At 39.8% G+C, this 17,010-nt stretch overlaps 1 protein-coding gene across 1 annotated transcript in view; it reads left to right on the forward strand.

The window, feature by feature from the left end:
* Positions 1 to 17,010, forward strand: part of Kif26b (kinesin family member 26B) — a 326,670-nt gene that overhangs the window by 236,350 nt on the left and 73,310 nt on the right. Inside the window, exons 7-8 of the mRNA XM_071619670.1 lie at positions 1,077 to 1,339; positions 3,856 to 4,039. Coding sequence (XP_071475771.1) covers positions 1,077 to 1,339; positions 3,856 to 4,039 — 447 coding nt within the window. The remainder of the gene's footprint in view (positions 1 to 1,076; positions 1,340 to 3,855; positions 4,040 to 17,010) is intronic.

The raw sequence follows: 17,010 nt of genomic DNA on the forward strand, positions 1-17,010 counted from the left end.
CTTGTAAGTGGACACCCATTCCTGTAGGGCAGCTGTCAAGCTCAGGAAAGAAACAAGGGAATAGCAGTGGTCCAGGTCAGGGTCAAGCTAAGAAAGCAAGCACGAAAATGTACATTTCCTGAGCAGAGGCTCCTTGGGAAGCAGATGGACCCCCTGCTCCCCTGCCAAGATGATTTGTGTTGGTAGATGGAACCAATGGAACAGCCAGATTAACAACCTCTAAGCAAAGTCAAGTGTCATGTTAGGATCTGTCTGGGAACATCAGACAAAGCCATCCTTGTTTCCCAGCAACCAGACACTATCAGGAATCCTCTTGTGCTGAAACATTTGGGAAAGGATGCAGTGAGACACACCCCCAAGGGTTTTCACTGAATCCTTCACTATCCCTTCTTAATACTAACCCATGGCCCTCTATCTGCTCACTAGACCTTGCATTACATGCCTGATAAGTTAGTAATTTGGGGAGTCCCAAAAAAGTGTCCCTAGGCAGAGATTGCATCAGAGACATTGCAGAAGTCTTGAAACTCAGTTCTTGGCCAGGACAGAAAGCCTATCGCATCTCTCCACTTCTGTCTTCCCTGGACCTTCCTCTCATTTGATCTTGGATCAAAGCAGGACTCCAGGTTTTAATGGAATTTGCTCATGCTGTAAAAATATACACAGCAGTTAACTTGAGAAAGGATGTAAAGTATACGTGGATTTGATCTGTGGGGTAGATGTAAAGTGAACCATAATAGTGATGAAAAGTCCCTGCCTTCCCACTATATGTAAAACAATGCAGAAACTGGATAGCCTGTGATAAGCGTGATCCTCTTCAAGGTGCACTGTGATTTCATCTTGTCATTTGTTTGGGCTCTCACATTCTGTATTATAGCCATTTCATTGCTAGTACTAGGAACTGCCTTTTTTTTTAATTTGTCATCAAATGCACACTATTTTTCTTACCTTCTAATTCCCTTCCTTCCCTTCCACTCACTCCCCCATGCCTGCCTTCTATATCCTTAGCATCTGTTTTGAGACTCTGTAGCATGATGCCAACAATCAGCCTGCTCTTCTCCCTTTCCTTGCTCCCACAGGAAAATCCTATACCATGATTGGGAAGGATGATTCCATGCAGAACCTTGGCATCATTCCCTGTGCCATCTCTTGGCTCTTTAAGCTCATCAATGAACGGAAAGAAAAGACGGGAGCCCGTTTCTCTGTTCGGATCTCAGCCGTAGAGGTGTGGGGGAAAGAAGAGAACCTGCGGGACCTTCTATCTGAGGTGGCCACTGGCAGCCTGCAGGATGGCCAGTCCCCGGGCGTGTACCTCTGCGAAGACCCCATCTGTGGCACACAGGTGATTGCTTCTGGAAGTTTGGCTTGCTCTGAGGTGGCTCATCCCTACCTCGGAGGCTGGGGCAGTTGAGCCGTGAATCACTCACCATGTAAACTGGGAAGCTTACAAGTGTTTACTTTAAAGTGGACTGGAACTTTATGGCCTGCAGCTGTGGGGCCATCTGCTTACCCAACCTAAATATTTGTACCTTGAATCTAATTGACAATGAGCAGGAACCACAATTGTCGTAGCATTTGAGGGAAAATTGAATTCATTTTCTTTACGTTCCTTTCCAAAAAAGAAAAGTACAATCTTTCTTTTGTTTAACAACAAACCGAAATATTTACTGCTCTGCACAAATAGCTGCAGCCATTACTGGGGCTGTTTATGGCCCTATAAACTGTGTTTCTGGCACTGGTTTACAGCCGGATTAGCAGTGCTGTAGGAAAAACTAATAACCACTTTCTAATTAGAACCATGATATAATTGCTGGAATGAAGGAAGCCAAGAGAAGATCCAGTTCGCCTTTTCAGGATGTCACGCCTTGTTATAAGGATCTCTCTCCTTGCTCTTTGACAATAGATGTAGGAATGACTCAGGAGCTCCCTGGTTCATATCCAGAACAATCACTTTGGCCTCCTGCAGTAGGCTTTGTTTTCAAGGTTTACCAGATGTCTCTCTCTTTCTTTCTTTTTTTTCCTCTCTCTCTCTCCCACTATTTTTTTTTAATTAGCTAAGGTGTTCCTTTTAATAAGTACCTGATTCATCCCAGCTGGGACTGTTTGCACAGGTGAAGGTGCCTGTGCCTCTGTTACACCCTTGTACCCAAACTTGTCCATGCTCAATCTCTGCTTAAAATATCCTAGATCTTCCATTTCCTTTTTGAATCCTCTCAAGCCTACATCAGTCACCTGGAGGACTTTTTGAAACACAGATGCTCAGCTCCACCCCAGAGTTACTGACTCTGTAGGTCTGAGGTAGAACTACCTGAAAGCACATTTCTAACAAATTTATATGTGATGTTGATGCTGCCTGTCCAGACACCACACTTTGAGAACAACTATTCTGAAGCATAAAACATGCTCAGGTGCTTGCTGGTCCACATATAAGTCACAAAAATGTGTCTTGATTGCCATCCATGGTTTTTTTGTTTTGTTTTGTTTTGTTGCAGTACAGGGGATGAAACCCAGGAGTGCTCTACCACAAAGTTACATCCCCAGCATTTTTCTCTTTTACTTTGAGACAGGGTCTCACTAAGTTGCTCAGGCTGGCCTCAACCTTGCCATCCTCCTGCCTTGTCTTCCTGAGTAGCTGAGATAATAGGTGTGTGCCACCCCATCTGGCTCTGTTCACTTTTATGAGTCCATTGATGAAGGTCACTTAAATGAAAGATCTGATTAACTGAAGGCAAACAAGATGAAGAGGCCAACATCCTCCTTATTTTAAATACATTCCCCTTGTGGAAAACATGTTTTTAATACTTCCGTCTACTTTTCTATGACAAGTACAAAACCACAAACAGAATACAAACTCTCTTTGAAGTTCAAGGATTTTGCTGATCTTAAGTTCCAAATATTGGCTTTCACACTTCAAAACTATAGGTATAGACTCAGAGTAGAACATTGTCAATATTTCTTCTAACCTTAAGACATACTGCAAATTAGTTCTTTGAACAAATCAGAAATAGGAGTTTCTTTTTCTCCCACAAAAAAAGAGGAATGCTGATCAAAATCTGATAATAGGATTGTTCTGATTCAGGCTTACTATAATTGCCATGAGTTCTCATAGGATTTAGACACGTTGCACACTATGCTTTCTCTAATCGATTACTGATTATGCCACAAACATGAGTTCAGTAACTAAAGGTGAAATTAGATAGCTCTTGAATACAGATGAGACCTTCAAGTATCTTGGGTGTTTCAGCGAGCCTTTGATAAGTACTTCTTATTCATAACTACACTGGAAAGTGTGGCCTAAAATTAGCTTTCATTAAATAACTGAGAAAAAATAGGCATCAAGTGAAAGCTAACTAAGTTTTATACTTCCTTGGGACACCAGTGCTTGTCAGACCTAAAATCGCATTTTGCAAACTCTCTGTCTCCAAACAATCTAATCTCTGAGATCAACATGCAGTCACATCCCTCCTGTTTTCTTAGGTAAATGGATAGCCCTGGGTTATTGGTTTGCTGTCCTCTGCAATGATAAGGATGGGTCATCTGCTCCCATTGATCACTCAGATACAGCCTTTGCTTTTCACACCTGCGAGTTACAGATACTACTTAGGGTGTAAAATAGATAAAAACAAGTTGCATCCACTAAGTGTGCTCAATATTAATTTGCAGAAATAAATTAATTAAACTGAGAATTGCACATGAATACCGGGCCTAGTTCCAGAACGACTTTTGACCTTCGAGAGGCATATGGCTTTACTAGGCACAGTGGACAGCAACTGAATGGAGCAGTTAACACCCAGGCATGAGTGACAGGCAAGCCCTCCATCGGCTTGCAGCCCCAGCTCTTGGCTTTGTGTCTTCTAGCTGCAGAACCAGAGTGAGCTGCGGGCCCCCACTGCAGAGAAGGCGGCTTTCTTCCTGGACGCTGCCATTGCTTCCCGTCGGAGCAATCAGCAGGACTGCGATGAAGATGACCACCGCAACTCCCACATGCTCTTCACCCTGCACATCTACCAGTACCGGATGGAGAAGAGCGGGAAAGGTGGAAGTAAGTGCCTGTCTCCCTCCCGCACCTCCTCATCAGCTCTCACCCAGCAGACCCCTTCCTCCAGGGCCATCATGACCTTCTCTCTCTCTCTTTTTTTTTAATTAAAAAAAATTTTTTTAGTTGTAGATGGACACAGTACCTTTATTCTATTTATTTATTTTTATGTGTGGTACTGAGGATCAAACCCAGTGCCTCACTGTTCTAGGCAAGCACTCTACCACTGAGCCACAACCCCAGCCCCCATGACCTTTTCTTAATAGAATGACACCAACATGGAGTGATTTGTAATTCAGGATAATTGTAGAGTCTGGGCTGAAGTTCACTTTTGAATTGTCCAAGGGCAAAAAGGTTTGCTTTGATAAAGATAATTTACCAATGTGATTGCCATGGGCATGTAAAAGAAAAAACTTAAACACAACAACTGCTTGCTGAATAGTATCTTTCTGTTTATAAAACTGAAGGTGCTCACCACAAAAGGCCAACATTTGGCCACCAGCACACCCTGGCAATATGCCATTCATTGTTAACTTGAGTCTACTCCATGGATTTAAATAGTCTGTAAATCAGTAACCAGACAGTGGTTGCCTCCCTCAGGCAGGATCCCATCAGTAACATTTCATTGTAAAAACACAGCTATTCTGCTAGGACCCAATGCTGTGGTTCCCAGTCCCTTCATGGCTACTTTGTCAAAGCTGGCACTTGGTCTTGGTGTATTTCTCCATCCTTGCCCTTCAGTGGCATCTACTTGAAGTTCACCAGATTTGAGTGCCAGTGTTCAAATGAGTGTCATAGTGGAAGAAGGTGGGAGATCTTGGACCACAGACAAAGTGGTCCCTTGACCTCACTGGGTTTCCTAAAACAAGTTGTGAGTTGGGCATGGTGGTACACTCTTGTAATCCCAGTGACTGAGGAGTCTGAGGCAAGAGGATCACAAGTTCAAAGCTAGCCTCAGCCATTTAGCAGGGCCTTAAGAAACTTACTGAGACCCTGTCTCAAAATTAAAAAATAAAAAGAACTGGAGATGTAACTCAGTGGAAAAGCACTCCTGGGTTAAATCTTCAGTACTCTCCCCCCTAAAAACAAACAAACAAAAACAAATTGTGGGCCAGGAGGCTTGGCCCAGCCAGACAGTGGCTTCCTTATCAGTCTACCACTGTAGAGTTTTCAAAACCCAGGCAACTGGCCCTTAGTGTTTCCTGATTGATTGTCCCAAGGACACTGGATGCCAGAAAAGCAAACAAACAAAAGAAACCTCTTAAATTCAGAAAATAATCCTAGCCTGGAAATTATAAATGCAATTGACTAAAACAGAGGCAATCAACACATCTATTCTAGATGAAACCTGGAATTAAGGTATCCAACTGGGATCTGTGGAGAGGGTCCTTGATTTCTCCCCAGGTCTCCTTGTTGCCTGAAAGACATGAAAACCAGTAGTCCTGGAGATAGCTCTTAGGGGCCACAATTGCCCCCTCTCCCCCCATCTCAGTGTCTCCACTGACCCGTCCGTGTTCTGCCACTATTCCTACTCCTTGGCTCTTGTTTTTAAAATTCAGATTTACTGAGGTATAATTTATATTTAGTGAAACTTACCCTTTTTATGTGTCTTGAGTTGAGTTTTGGCAAATATGTAACCACAACCAGTACCAAAATACAGAAGAATGCTATGTCAAGTTCCCTCTTTCTCTTTGTAGTCAGCTCCTTGCCCCTGTCTCAGTCTCCTGGCAACCACTGACTCGGACTTTCATCTTTGTGGTTTGGTTTTTATCAATAATAGCATATGAATGGAATCATGTGACCCATAACATGGCCTTTTGTGCCTGAGATACATCTGTGTTGCTGCATGAATCAGGTGATCACTTATCTTCCTTGCTGTCTGCTTCTTTAACTGGTTTAGAGATTTGTCTTCTGTACCCATCCCCAGGAATAAATGAAAATACCCTCACCCAGGGCTGGAGTTCCACTAACCCAGGTTACCCTTTATAGCTCTGAAAATCAACCTTGAGCTATTGCTGCCCAAGGGGTCCAGAGATATTGGCTCTGATTTGCAGTGCGTTGGGCACCCCAGGAAGGTGGGCTGTTAGCAGAAGACCAGACTTCTCTTGACAGCTCAGAAAGATGAGAAGGATTTGACTGGGACAGAGCAGAATATGCTGAGGGGGACTCTTTCAGGAAAAATGAGTTCAGTTTCAGGGCACTTAACATTTGTAAGGAAGGAAACAAGGGATTAGGAGAAGGGTAAGAAGATCTAGACCTTGAAAATCCACCACAAAATTGAATGCACGTTTCTCCTAACAATCTGGAAACTGGCTTTACATCCTGCCTTCACTGTTTTTTCTGGTTAATGTCTTAGCAGAGTGAATGTGAGAGTCTGAAAAATGTTTATTTCTTCAAAGTAGCTGTCAAAAATAATAAAAATAATAATAGCCTGCTGTGGGTTCTTGTGTTTTCAGCAAAGGGTAGCTCACAGAATATCTGAATCTCTTTGGGAGCCAATAGCTCCCAAATGCACTGAGCAGAAAATCCTAGAGGGTGGGACAACCCCCACTCTTCTATGTTGCAAACCAAACTGGGGATGGGGGGATGACTCTGTTTTTAGTTTTTCACTTTTTTGTTCTGCTTTCAATTTGGAATCTGAGAGTAGGGAAAAATATTGTGAAACAATGAAACAGTTAAAATATCTCAAATGTAAGGTCCTGAAATTCAGTTTCCACAAAGCTTTGGTGGAAGAAGTTTCCTAAATGGAAAGTGCCTCTCCAAATTGGTACCTAGCAAACCTAGGCATTTATTAAATATTTAACATGAAATTCATCTTCTTCCTATTTTTAAATTGTGAAAAGAATTGCTTTTAAATAATAAATTCAGGTTAAAGGAAAAGGCAAATACCATTAATGGCTTCCAAAAACCTCTTTTAGGTACTTTCTAATGTTGCAATAGAGGAGAATAGAGAAGGGGCAAGAGTCCAGGCTGCTGAGGGTTATGCCTCAGAAGAATCTGGGGGACACCTCCTACCTGCCAGAGCACCCAGCTCCTCCAGAGGGAAGGGATCTGGGCCACAAAACCCACAGCCTCTCAGCCCACAGCTCGCTTAACTTTATTAAATATGCACATTTAAAATATAATGAAAAGATTTGAAGTGTTGTTTAAAATGGAAATTTTGTTTACTTATATATAAGCAATAATCCCTGTGGACTTGGCAGGCAAAACTCAATTAAGAGAAAGTTTATTAATTAGTCACCCTGCAGGGAAGCAGGAAGCAGGGCTCGCTTGCTGCTGCTATTAACCAGGCCGTTAGAATATCAGAGACCTGTGCTGCAAGAAAAGAAGACACCCTGTGATTATATGTACCTGAATCTTATACACATATAAGTAGAGAGACAAATGTTTTAAACATTTCCAGTCAAGATCAAATGAACATTCTTTGTTGATGTATCACTGTTTTGCAGATAGCATTCTGCTAGACTCAAAACAGCTGCCTGGTTTACAAGGTTTGGGGAACATTGGTGAGGCTGATTCTTTTTTTATTGTTGTTGTTGTTTTTTTAGAGAGAGAGAATTTTTTAATATTTATTTTTTAGTTTTCGGCGGACACAACATCTTTGTTTGTATGTGGTGCTGAGGATCAAACCCGGGCCGCACGCATGCCAGGCGAGTGCGCTACCACTTGAGCCACATCCCCAGCCCCAAGGCTGATTCTTTACCCATCATAGAGGTCTCGCCCTTCTAAATCTGTAATGGCTTAAAAGCCTCCTTGGAAATTTGCTTTGGTCAGCTTTTCAATGCTGTGACCAAAATACCTGACAAGAACAACTTAGAAGAGGGAAAGTGTGTTTGAGGCTCATGGTTTCAGAGGTCTCAGTTCATAGATGGCAAACTCCATTGCTTTGGGCCCAGGGTGAGATAGCATATCATGGGGAAGGGCCCAGAGGAGGAAAGCTGTCAGTTCATGACAGTCTCAGGAAGCAGAGAGAGAGAAAGGGGGAGGATCCACAAGGAAGATGAACCCTTTCAGGTGACTCCCCTCCTCAGTGACCCACCTCCTCCAGCCATGTCTCACCTACCTACAGTTACCACCTAGTCAGTCCATTCAAACTAGGATGAACTGAGTAGGTTACAACTCTCATAATCTGATCATTTCATCTCTGAATATTCCTGCATTGACACGGGAGCTTTTGGGGGACACCTCATACCCAAATCATAATAGAATTCAAGTATTGGGGAAGAGATCCCCTAATGATCAGACAGCTCTCCTGTTATTAATGGGTGTTAGGCATCTAAAGCAAGATAGTACTATAATGTTTCAGAGTAATATGTCAGTGAAACACAAATTTACCTATTGTGTTGATAAAGATGGTCTTTAAAAGCATCACTTTAATGAGTAAGCTAAGCTTGCAAGCAACTCCTGCCCAGCATCCAGAATGACATTAGGTATCTGATGTATTTTTATATTCTGTTGCTCTGAGGAGGCCAATGTGGGCTGGGCTGGCTGTATGTGCACACAGAAAGGAGTGTAAGTGAATTTGGGTGTGTCTGTATCTCCACTTATCCATTTATAAGTCTGATCACACCATTTCTTTCATCTCAGTTTTCTTTTGACAACGAGCCTCTCTTTCTTTATGTGTCATGGAATGGTTTGAATCAGCATGCCCTCTCCAGAGCTATGTGTTTGATATGACTTTAAAGACATTATTTGGTCTTCAGATGGGGAAAAGGAGTCTAGGAAAGAATCTGGCTTCCAACAGGGTCGGAGCTGGGCACCTGCTGTCCCTAGCAGCATAGCCCTGGGCAACAAGGCTATCCCTACACTGCAGGGCTGCCATCTCCCTCCTGGTCAATAGTGAGGTGATAGTTCTGTATGTTAAGATTTGCGTAATAGAATTTTATAAAACTTTCACTAGGATACAATGTTCTGAACCACGCGGCCTGGAATCCTCATGGTACCCTCTCGTGGCCTTCCCATCACATAACAGTTCTGAATCTTCTAAGCTCCCTGTTCCTGTCCATCACTCTCAGTAGATAAGCAATGTCCTACTCCCTGAGAGGATAGAGTTAACCTGGCATATTCTCTCAACTTTTCTCCTTTCAGCTTCAAAATCTCCTGGTCCCTTTTCCTCAGTTCCTCCCCTACTCCTTTTCCTCTGTATCACCCATCTCCTGGGGCCTTTCTCCCATCCCTCTGGACTCTTCTGGGACTTTCCCAACTGGGACCTTAGCAATTGTCTTTTCATGCTTATATTTTAAATTTCTCCTACCATCAAAGAAGGAAGCGAGGAAAGAAAAGGAAAGAAACAACAACAACAAAAACCCATAAAACTTGTCTCTACCCTACTTCCTCCTTGAGCCGTCTCCTTCATGAAGTCTCCAGATGCTCCTCACTGTGTAGTTTCTTCCTCCTTTGAATTCCATAGCCGTTTGGGGGGCATTATGCTTTTACTGACTCTGCCTTACATCTTCATCAATCGTGTGCTGGGCTGAGCCCCATTAAGCTCCATGCTCCCTGAGAACAGAGGCCCCTGTTCTTCATCTTTGGTCCCCACAATGCTGGTCTTATGTAGGCATCTCAGTGCTCCCTGCTCAGGTGTTGAGTGCAGAGGGGTGCGGGCTGAATTTTGAAACCCAAGTGTCTCTGTTGTCTAGTGTAGCTTGCTTCAGAAAGGGAAAGAGGATTATTAATTACCTTTCATGTAAACAGATGGTGTAAGAAGCCTCTTATGCCACAAAATAGGGAGTTGGTCAGTTCATTGAGAAAGTTGGAGGGAAAACACACAAAATGTCTCATGTAAGAAACTTTGTAACTTCAATGTGTATTTTTCCATCCACAAATGACATAGGGCCATGACTTTCTCTTTGAGATGAGTGTTCAACATTAAGCTCTGACTTTCATGACCATAATCCTATGAGCACTCTAGTTTGGGCTTTAAATGTCTTCAAAGAGATTCAAGAACTTTAAAGACATTTGTGCAATGAACTGGGTGTAGACCATTGTCTAGAACTTTTCCTCTCTATAATTTCTCACTCATACCTAATTCACCTCTATTTTGTTAAAAAATCATTTTTATCACATCTTTCCAAAGCACTGAATTTAGTTTTTTTTTTTATTGGTTGTTCAAAACATTACAAAGCTCATGATATATCATCTTTCATACATTTGACTCAAGTGGGTTATGAACTCCCATTTTTACCCCAAATACAAATTGCAGAATCACATCGGTTACACACTCACATTTTTACATAATGGCATATTAGTGACTGTTGTATTCTGCTACCTTTCCTATCCTGAATTTAGTTTTTATAGAAACATTGACTATTTACAAATCCATTTTTTAATTTACATAGTATTTTATTATATTTTTATTTATAATAAATACAAGTGGCAAAAATAGGTTTAGGAGGAAATATAGTTGACCTACTGATAAGTAGACAGCTTATTTTTTGGGGAGCAAGTTTTTAGACAAGCTGGACAAACGATCCCCAGTGGTTCCAAGCTTTCAGCATGCCTCAGAAGTTAGGCAGTGTGTCCTACAAGGTGATTGAAGAGCTCAGCCAGCCTGGTAAGGCAGTGGTTCTCAAACTCTGGTACATTATGACCACCTGGAGAACTTTGTAAGGAACCCCAATGCCAGTGCTGCTCTCCAGTCCAATTAAATTAGAAAGCCTAGGAGGGGGAGCCAGCCATTAATATTTCTTAAAAGATCCAAGTGATTCCACTGTGCTACAAAATTTGAAATCACTCTGTTAAGGGAAGGTGAGTTTAAGAGAGTTTTCCAGCCAGGCATGACAGTAATTGCACCTTTAATTGCAGTGACTTGGGAGGCCAAGACAGGAGGGTCATAAGTTCTGAGGCTAGCCTCAGCGACATAGTGAGACCATGTCTCAAAATAAAAAATACTAAGGACTGAGGATGTGGCTCAGTGGTAAAGTGCCCCTGGGTTTAATCCACAGTAAGGGGAAAAAAGAAAAATTAAGAAAGGAAAGAAGGGAGGAAAGGAAAAAGAATTTAAAAAAAAAAAAAACCCAGCTCTACATGCTATGTAGTTAGTTTTGTATTTTCATCTTAGCCTCAGCACTAGTTTTCAGTGGGATCTCAGGGTGACTTATTTAACATCTGTGAACCTCAGTTTTCTCATCTATATCATGGGGCTAATTCCTGCATTACAAGGTTATTGTAGAGATTAAGTGATATTAGGAGAATGTAGCATTTCCTGGGACCCACCAGCTCTCCATAAAGCACTTCTCAGGAGTGGGTAAAATTAGTATATTGCTTCCTGTGGAAAAAATAAAGCATGTGGGTCATCTGGTTGGTCTAAGTCTAGGCTTAAAATATAAATAACAGATTATTCAAGGCAGACTGAGTTTTGTTCCTTTAACCCTATGACCTTGACCACAAATCTGGATGAGGAACCTGCTTCTCACCTGCTATTAATTATCACCTATTTCATTCACTTGTGTAGAACTACTTTTTCCCCAGCCACTTGCAGTGATATAAATTCTTGATGACAGCAAATGGCCTGTGTCACTCACCTTTCCCCAGTCCAGGTCAAGCTCCATGTGTGAAATTTGGAATGCTGTGACTACCAGAACTCCAGCGGGTAGATTTTCCATTGTGTTAATGTGACTTTTGTTTTGAGTCATGCAGGTATAATTATAGGTATTTTATAATATTCTTCAGCACCTTCTAAACTGTGCCTTTTGTTCTCTGTGTTCTATTTTACTACATGCACATTATGCGTTTCATTCCATTACATCAAATGGACTATTAGAGTCTGAAAGACCAAATTGGTCTCTGTCTTTGCCCTTTAATCTGAGGCATGTGAGGGATATCTGAGCTTCTCCTGTCTATATAATTAGGCTGCAAAACAGATGGCATTTTGCTTTTAAAAGAAAACTATTTCCCTAGCACACTGCCATGACCCAATCTTGCATGATATGAAATGGGATAAAAGAGAAGTAACATATCTTTCCTTTTAAGGGGTTGCCCTGGGTATAGTTGAAGATGAACAAAATTAACTTCTCTATTGTAAAAAGTTCTTTGCCATAAATGTACCAGAGTGGCTGTGAGCCTGAGTGGCAAAGCTATGCCCTCCACACACATTCATCACCTTTTATCCCTGTACTAATGTGGAAGGTGAGGGAGGGGTGGGATGGAGGATGTTAGGGTTAGACCTGGTTCCCCAGTGTTCTTGTTCTGCAGCATGAGCAGTGTCATGCTCTCCTGCATCAGTGCTGTCATTTGGGTTCTTCTTGCAGATGTGCAGGAACCCAGACACTGCAGAGGTGCTGCCCACATGTCCTGTAGATGTAGCCACCAAGACCCAGACGCACCCATGTCCCACTCCTGCCTGAGCTTCTCTTCCAGCATCTTTCATAACCCAGCTCCTTGGCCATTTCCTTTCCTCCTTCTTGCCCCTAATTACCTGGCCTCCACAACAGCTTTGGGAAATTTCCACTTGTACCTTCTGTTCAGAAGCAACAGATAAGATGATGTGAGCTGGGCCACCTGGAAAGGTAGGCATCCAGGGGCCTGGGAGCAAGGGGGAGGAAAGGAAATGGCCAAGGAGCTGGGTCATATGCAGGGTTAGAATAAAGAGCACAGGTAGAACCTTGTTTGAAAGCAGCTCTACCACTGGCTGCATGAGCATGCCCATTAAGCATTAATCAGATATACTTGAGGTATAATAAACTGCAGATATTTAACTTGTACAATTTGATAATCATATGTGTATGCCCATGAAACCATTGCCATGAACATACCTATCACCCCAAACATTTCTGCAACACCCTGTAATCCTTCCCTCAACTCTTCTTCCTCTTCTCCATCCCCAGGCAGCTGCTGATCTGCTTTGTTTTTATACATTAGTTTTCATTTTCTAGAATTGTATATAAATACAATCATATTGAAACTCTGTATTCTTTTGTGTGGCTTTTTTCACTTAGTGCAATTATTTTTGAGATTCAGTCATTTTATTGCCCCTACCAATAGTGTACTTATTTGTATTTCTGAAGAGTGGTCCATTGTCTAAATGCACCATAGTTTGCCTGCTCATTCACCTGTCGATAGGCATTTGCATTGTTTTCAGCTTGGGACAAATGAAAGAACTGTGAGCATTCATGTATAGTCTGTATATACATTTCTTTGGGGGAGAAGGAGTAAATATCTAGAACTGGAAAGGCTGAATCATATAATAAATGTATGCATAACTTTTTAAGAAACTGCTGAATAGTTCCCAAAGTGGTTGAACCATTTTATATCCCCACATGAGAGTTCCAGTTCCTCCACATTCTTACCAACGTGTGGTATGGTCAGTCTTTACAATTTTTGCCTCTTTACATGAAAGTATCTCATTGTGATTTTAAGTTGCATATAATTAATGACCAACAATGCTGAACATCTTTCCATGTGCCCGTTTGGCATCCTTACATCTCCTCTGGTAAAGTGTATTCACATCTTTCACCCTTCCTTAAATTTAATTGTTTTTCTTATAAATTCTGAATACAAGTCCTTTATCAGATATAAGTTTTACAAATATTTTCTTCCAGTCTGTGGTTTGTCTTCTCATTCACAGCACCTTTCCAAGAGCCAAAATACTCATTTTTGATGAAGTCCAATGTACGTATATGCTCTTTTATGAACTATTTTTTGGTGATATAGCTAAGAAATCTTTGCCTAACCTAATCAAAAAGATTTCCTATCATGCTATCTTCTAGAATAAATTTTAGGTTTTATATTAAGTCTTTGATCCATTTTTCATTTTTGTATATTGCACAACATATGGACTTAAGTTGCTTTCGTCTTTTTTTTTTTGGTTTTTGTGCATACTTTTGCATTTGAATAGTAATTATTCTAGTACCATTGGCCTTAAAAACTGTCTTTTCTCTACTAAATTACCTTTGTCAAAAATTATTTCTCAGGGCTGTGGTGTGGCTCAGGTAGAGCACTCGCCTTGCATGCATGAGGCACTGAGTTTTATCCTCAGTACCACATAAATATAAAATAAAGATATTGTGTCCACCTATAACTAAAAAATAAGTATTTTTTTAAAAGAATTATTTCTCTACATTTTTGTCTCTCTCTGGACTTTCTGTTCTGTTTCATTTACCTATTTGTCTATCTTACATCAATACCACACTAATTTTAACTATGGTAGGTAGGTTTATAATAGGTCTCAAAGTAGTGCTAGTTTCTCAACTTTGTTAGTATTTTCTAAAGTTATTTTGGCTATTCTAGGTTTCTTGAATATCCATGTAAATTTGAAAATCTCTTATAAATGGATTTTATAAAAGCATTTTCTAACCCAAAAGCCTGCTGGGATCCTGATTAGGATTGTGCTGACTCTCTAGATCAGTTTGGAGAAATTGATTTCTAAATAATATTGAGTCTTCTGACCTGTGAGCACAATATCTCTCTTTAGTTTTTTAGGTCTTTGTTAATTTCTCTTGAGAATGTTTTAATGTACAGGTCTTATTTTTTATCAGATTCGTTTCTTTTTCATATTTAAGGCTATTGCAAATGGTATTTTTTAAATTTCAATTTCTAGCAGTTCATTATTATTACATAAATTTATAACGGACTTCTGTCTCTTCATCTTCTATCCTGCAACCTTATTAAATTTATGTATTAGATCTAGTATCTTTTTCTGCCAATACAGACATTAGGCTTCTTCAAGTCTGGATCTTTTTCTTTCTTTTTCTTGGCTTGTTATATAAGCTAGGGCTTCCAGTATAATGCTGAATAATAATGGTACGAATAGATATCCTTGTCTTGCTCCTGATTAAAGGGAAAACATTTAGTCTTTTACCATTAAGCATGATGTTAGCTGTAGGGTTTTTGTCAGACTGAAGATGTTGTCTTCTATTTATATATTGCTAAGAAATTTTCTCACGAATGGACATTGGATTTTAGTAAATGCTTTTTTTTGTATGTAATTAACAAACTAGAGGGGGAAAATATGTGATTCTCTATCACATATTTTTTCCCCCTCTAGTTTGTTAATATGGTAAGTTATAATGATAGGTTAATTTTACTTAGTAACCAACTTTACATTTGTGGGATAAACCCCAATTTCTCATAGTGTAAAATCTTTTTTATATGTTGCTAAATACAACTTTTAAAATATGATTCTCTAGAAACTTCTCTAGATCTTGGTCTACAGTTTTATGTGTGTGTGTGTGTGTGTGTATGTATGTATGTATGTGTAGGTTTTTGGTGTCAGGAGAATCTTTGTCCCATAGTATACCTTTGGAAGTATTCCCTCCTATTTCATTTTCAGGAAGAGTTTGAGTAGAATTGGTATTATTTCTTCTTTAAATGTTTAGTAGAATTCACCAGTTTATCCATCTGGTCCTAAAAGTTTCCATTTGTGGACTGGTTGTTAACTATAGATTCTATTTCATTAATGGATACAGGGCTATTTATTTATATTTTCTAATATTCTTTGGTATTTTTTATCTTTCAAGAAATTTGCCCATTCTTCCAAGTTGTCTAATTGAATGAGTACTATTTCTTTCTTATCCTTCTGATACCCATAGAAACTATAGATGAGCCCATCTCCCTCATTCCTGCACTGACAGTTCAGGTCTTCTTTCCACATCCGTTGTGCTAGGTAGAGATTCATCAATTTCATTGTTCTTAAAGAAACAGCTTTCGGTTTCAGTGATTTTTCTCCATTAATTATTGGTTTTCTATTTCATTGATTTCTGCCTTTTTGTTAATTATGTCTTTTCTGCTATTTATTTTTTCTTTAATTTGCTCATCTTTTTCTAACTTCTTGAGGTGGAAGTTGAAATCATTGATTTGAGACCTCCTGTTGTGTTTCATATAGGTATATAATGCTATAACTTTTTCCCTAAGTCCATCTTTAGGGGAAGCTAACAAATTTAGACATATTGCATCTTCATTTTATTCACCTCAAAACACTTTTTAAGTTCCATTTTGTTGTCTTCTTTGGCCATCAGTTATTTGGCTGAGTTGTAGAGTTTCAAAATATTGGGGGATTTTCCAGTTACCTTTCTACAGTCACTGCTCATGTAGTTCCATTGTGTCACAGAACACACTGAGTAATGTGAATCCTTTAAAATTTATTTAGATCTGTTTTATGGACCAGAATATGGTAGATATTGGGAAATGTTTTATGTGCCCTTTAGAAGAATGTGTATTCTGCTGTTGAGTGTTACATAAAGGACAAGTTGTTCAAATCTATATCTTGAATAGTTTTCAGTCTACTAGTTATATCAGTTATTGAGAAATGGGTATTTGAATTCTCCAACTCTAATTATCTATTTCTTCCTATGGTTCTATCAGGAAGACATTCATATATTTGAACATCTGCTCTTAGGTACATAAACAGTTTGTGTCCTGGCCTCTTGCTTGCCCTCTTTGTCATTATGAAATGTTCCTCTTTGCCTCACAGAACATTTTTTTTTTGTCTAAAGTCTCCTTTGTCTGATATTGGTGTATCCACTCCAACTCTCTTATGGTTAATGTTTGCTTTTCCTTTACTTATGCAATTTAATCTACTGCTTATTTATATTTGAAGTGCATTTCTTTATAGGAAGCATATAATAAAATCACACATTTTTATTTGTCTGAAAATTTCTCCCTTTTAATAAGAGTATGCAGACTATTTATACTTAATGTGATTATTGATAAGGTTTTATGCAAAGTACTGCTTTTCTATGTTTTCCATTTGTCTCATTTGTTCTTTGTTCTTTTCTTTTTATCTGTCACCTCTTGGATTTATTAAACACTTTTAGTGATTTTGCTGTATGTCTCTTTTTGGTTTATTAGCTGTAACTCTTTGGTTTTAGTGCTATTTAGGGTTTGCAGTGTTATTGTTAAGTTGCTGCCATCTATTCTCCAGTGATGTTACACCACTTGGTGTATAGAATAAGAACCTTACATTAGTATACTTCCATTTCTCCACTCAGATCTTTGTTCTATTGTTGTCAAAAATTTTTAACTTTACATATATTGTTTAA

Source organism: Marmota flaviventris, chromosome 12 (assembly GCF_047511675.1).
Source record: "Marmota flaviventris isolate mMarFla1 chromosome 12, mMarFla1.hap1, whole genome shotgun sequence".
Lineage (NCBI taxonomy): Eukaryota > Metazoa > Chordata > Mammalia > Rodentia > Sciuridae > Marmota > Marmota flaviventris.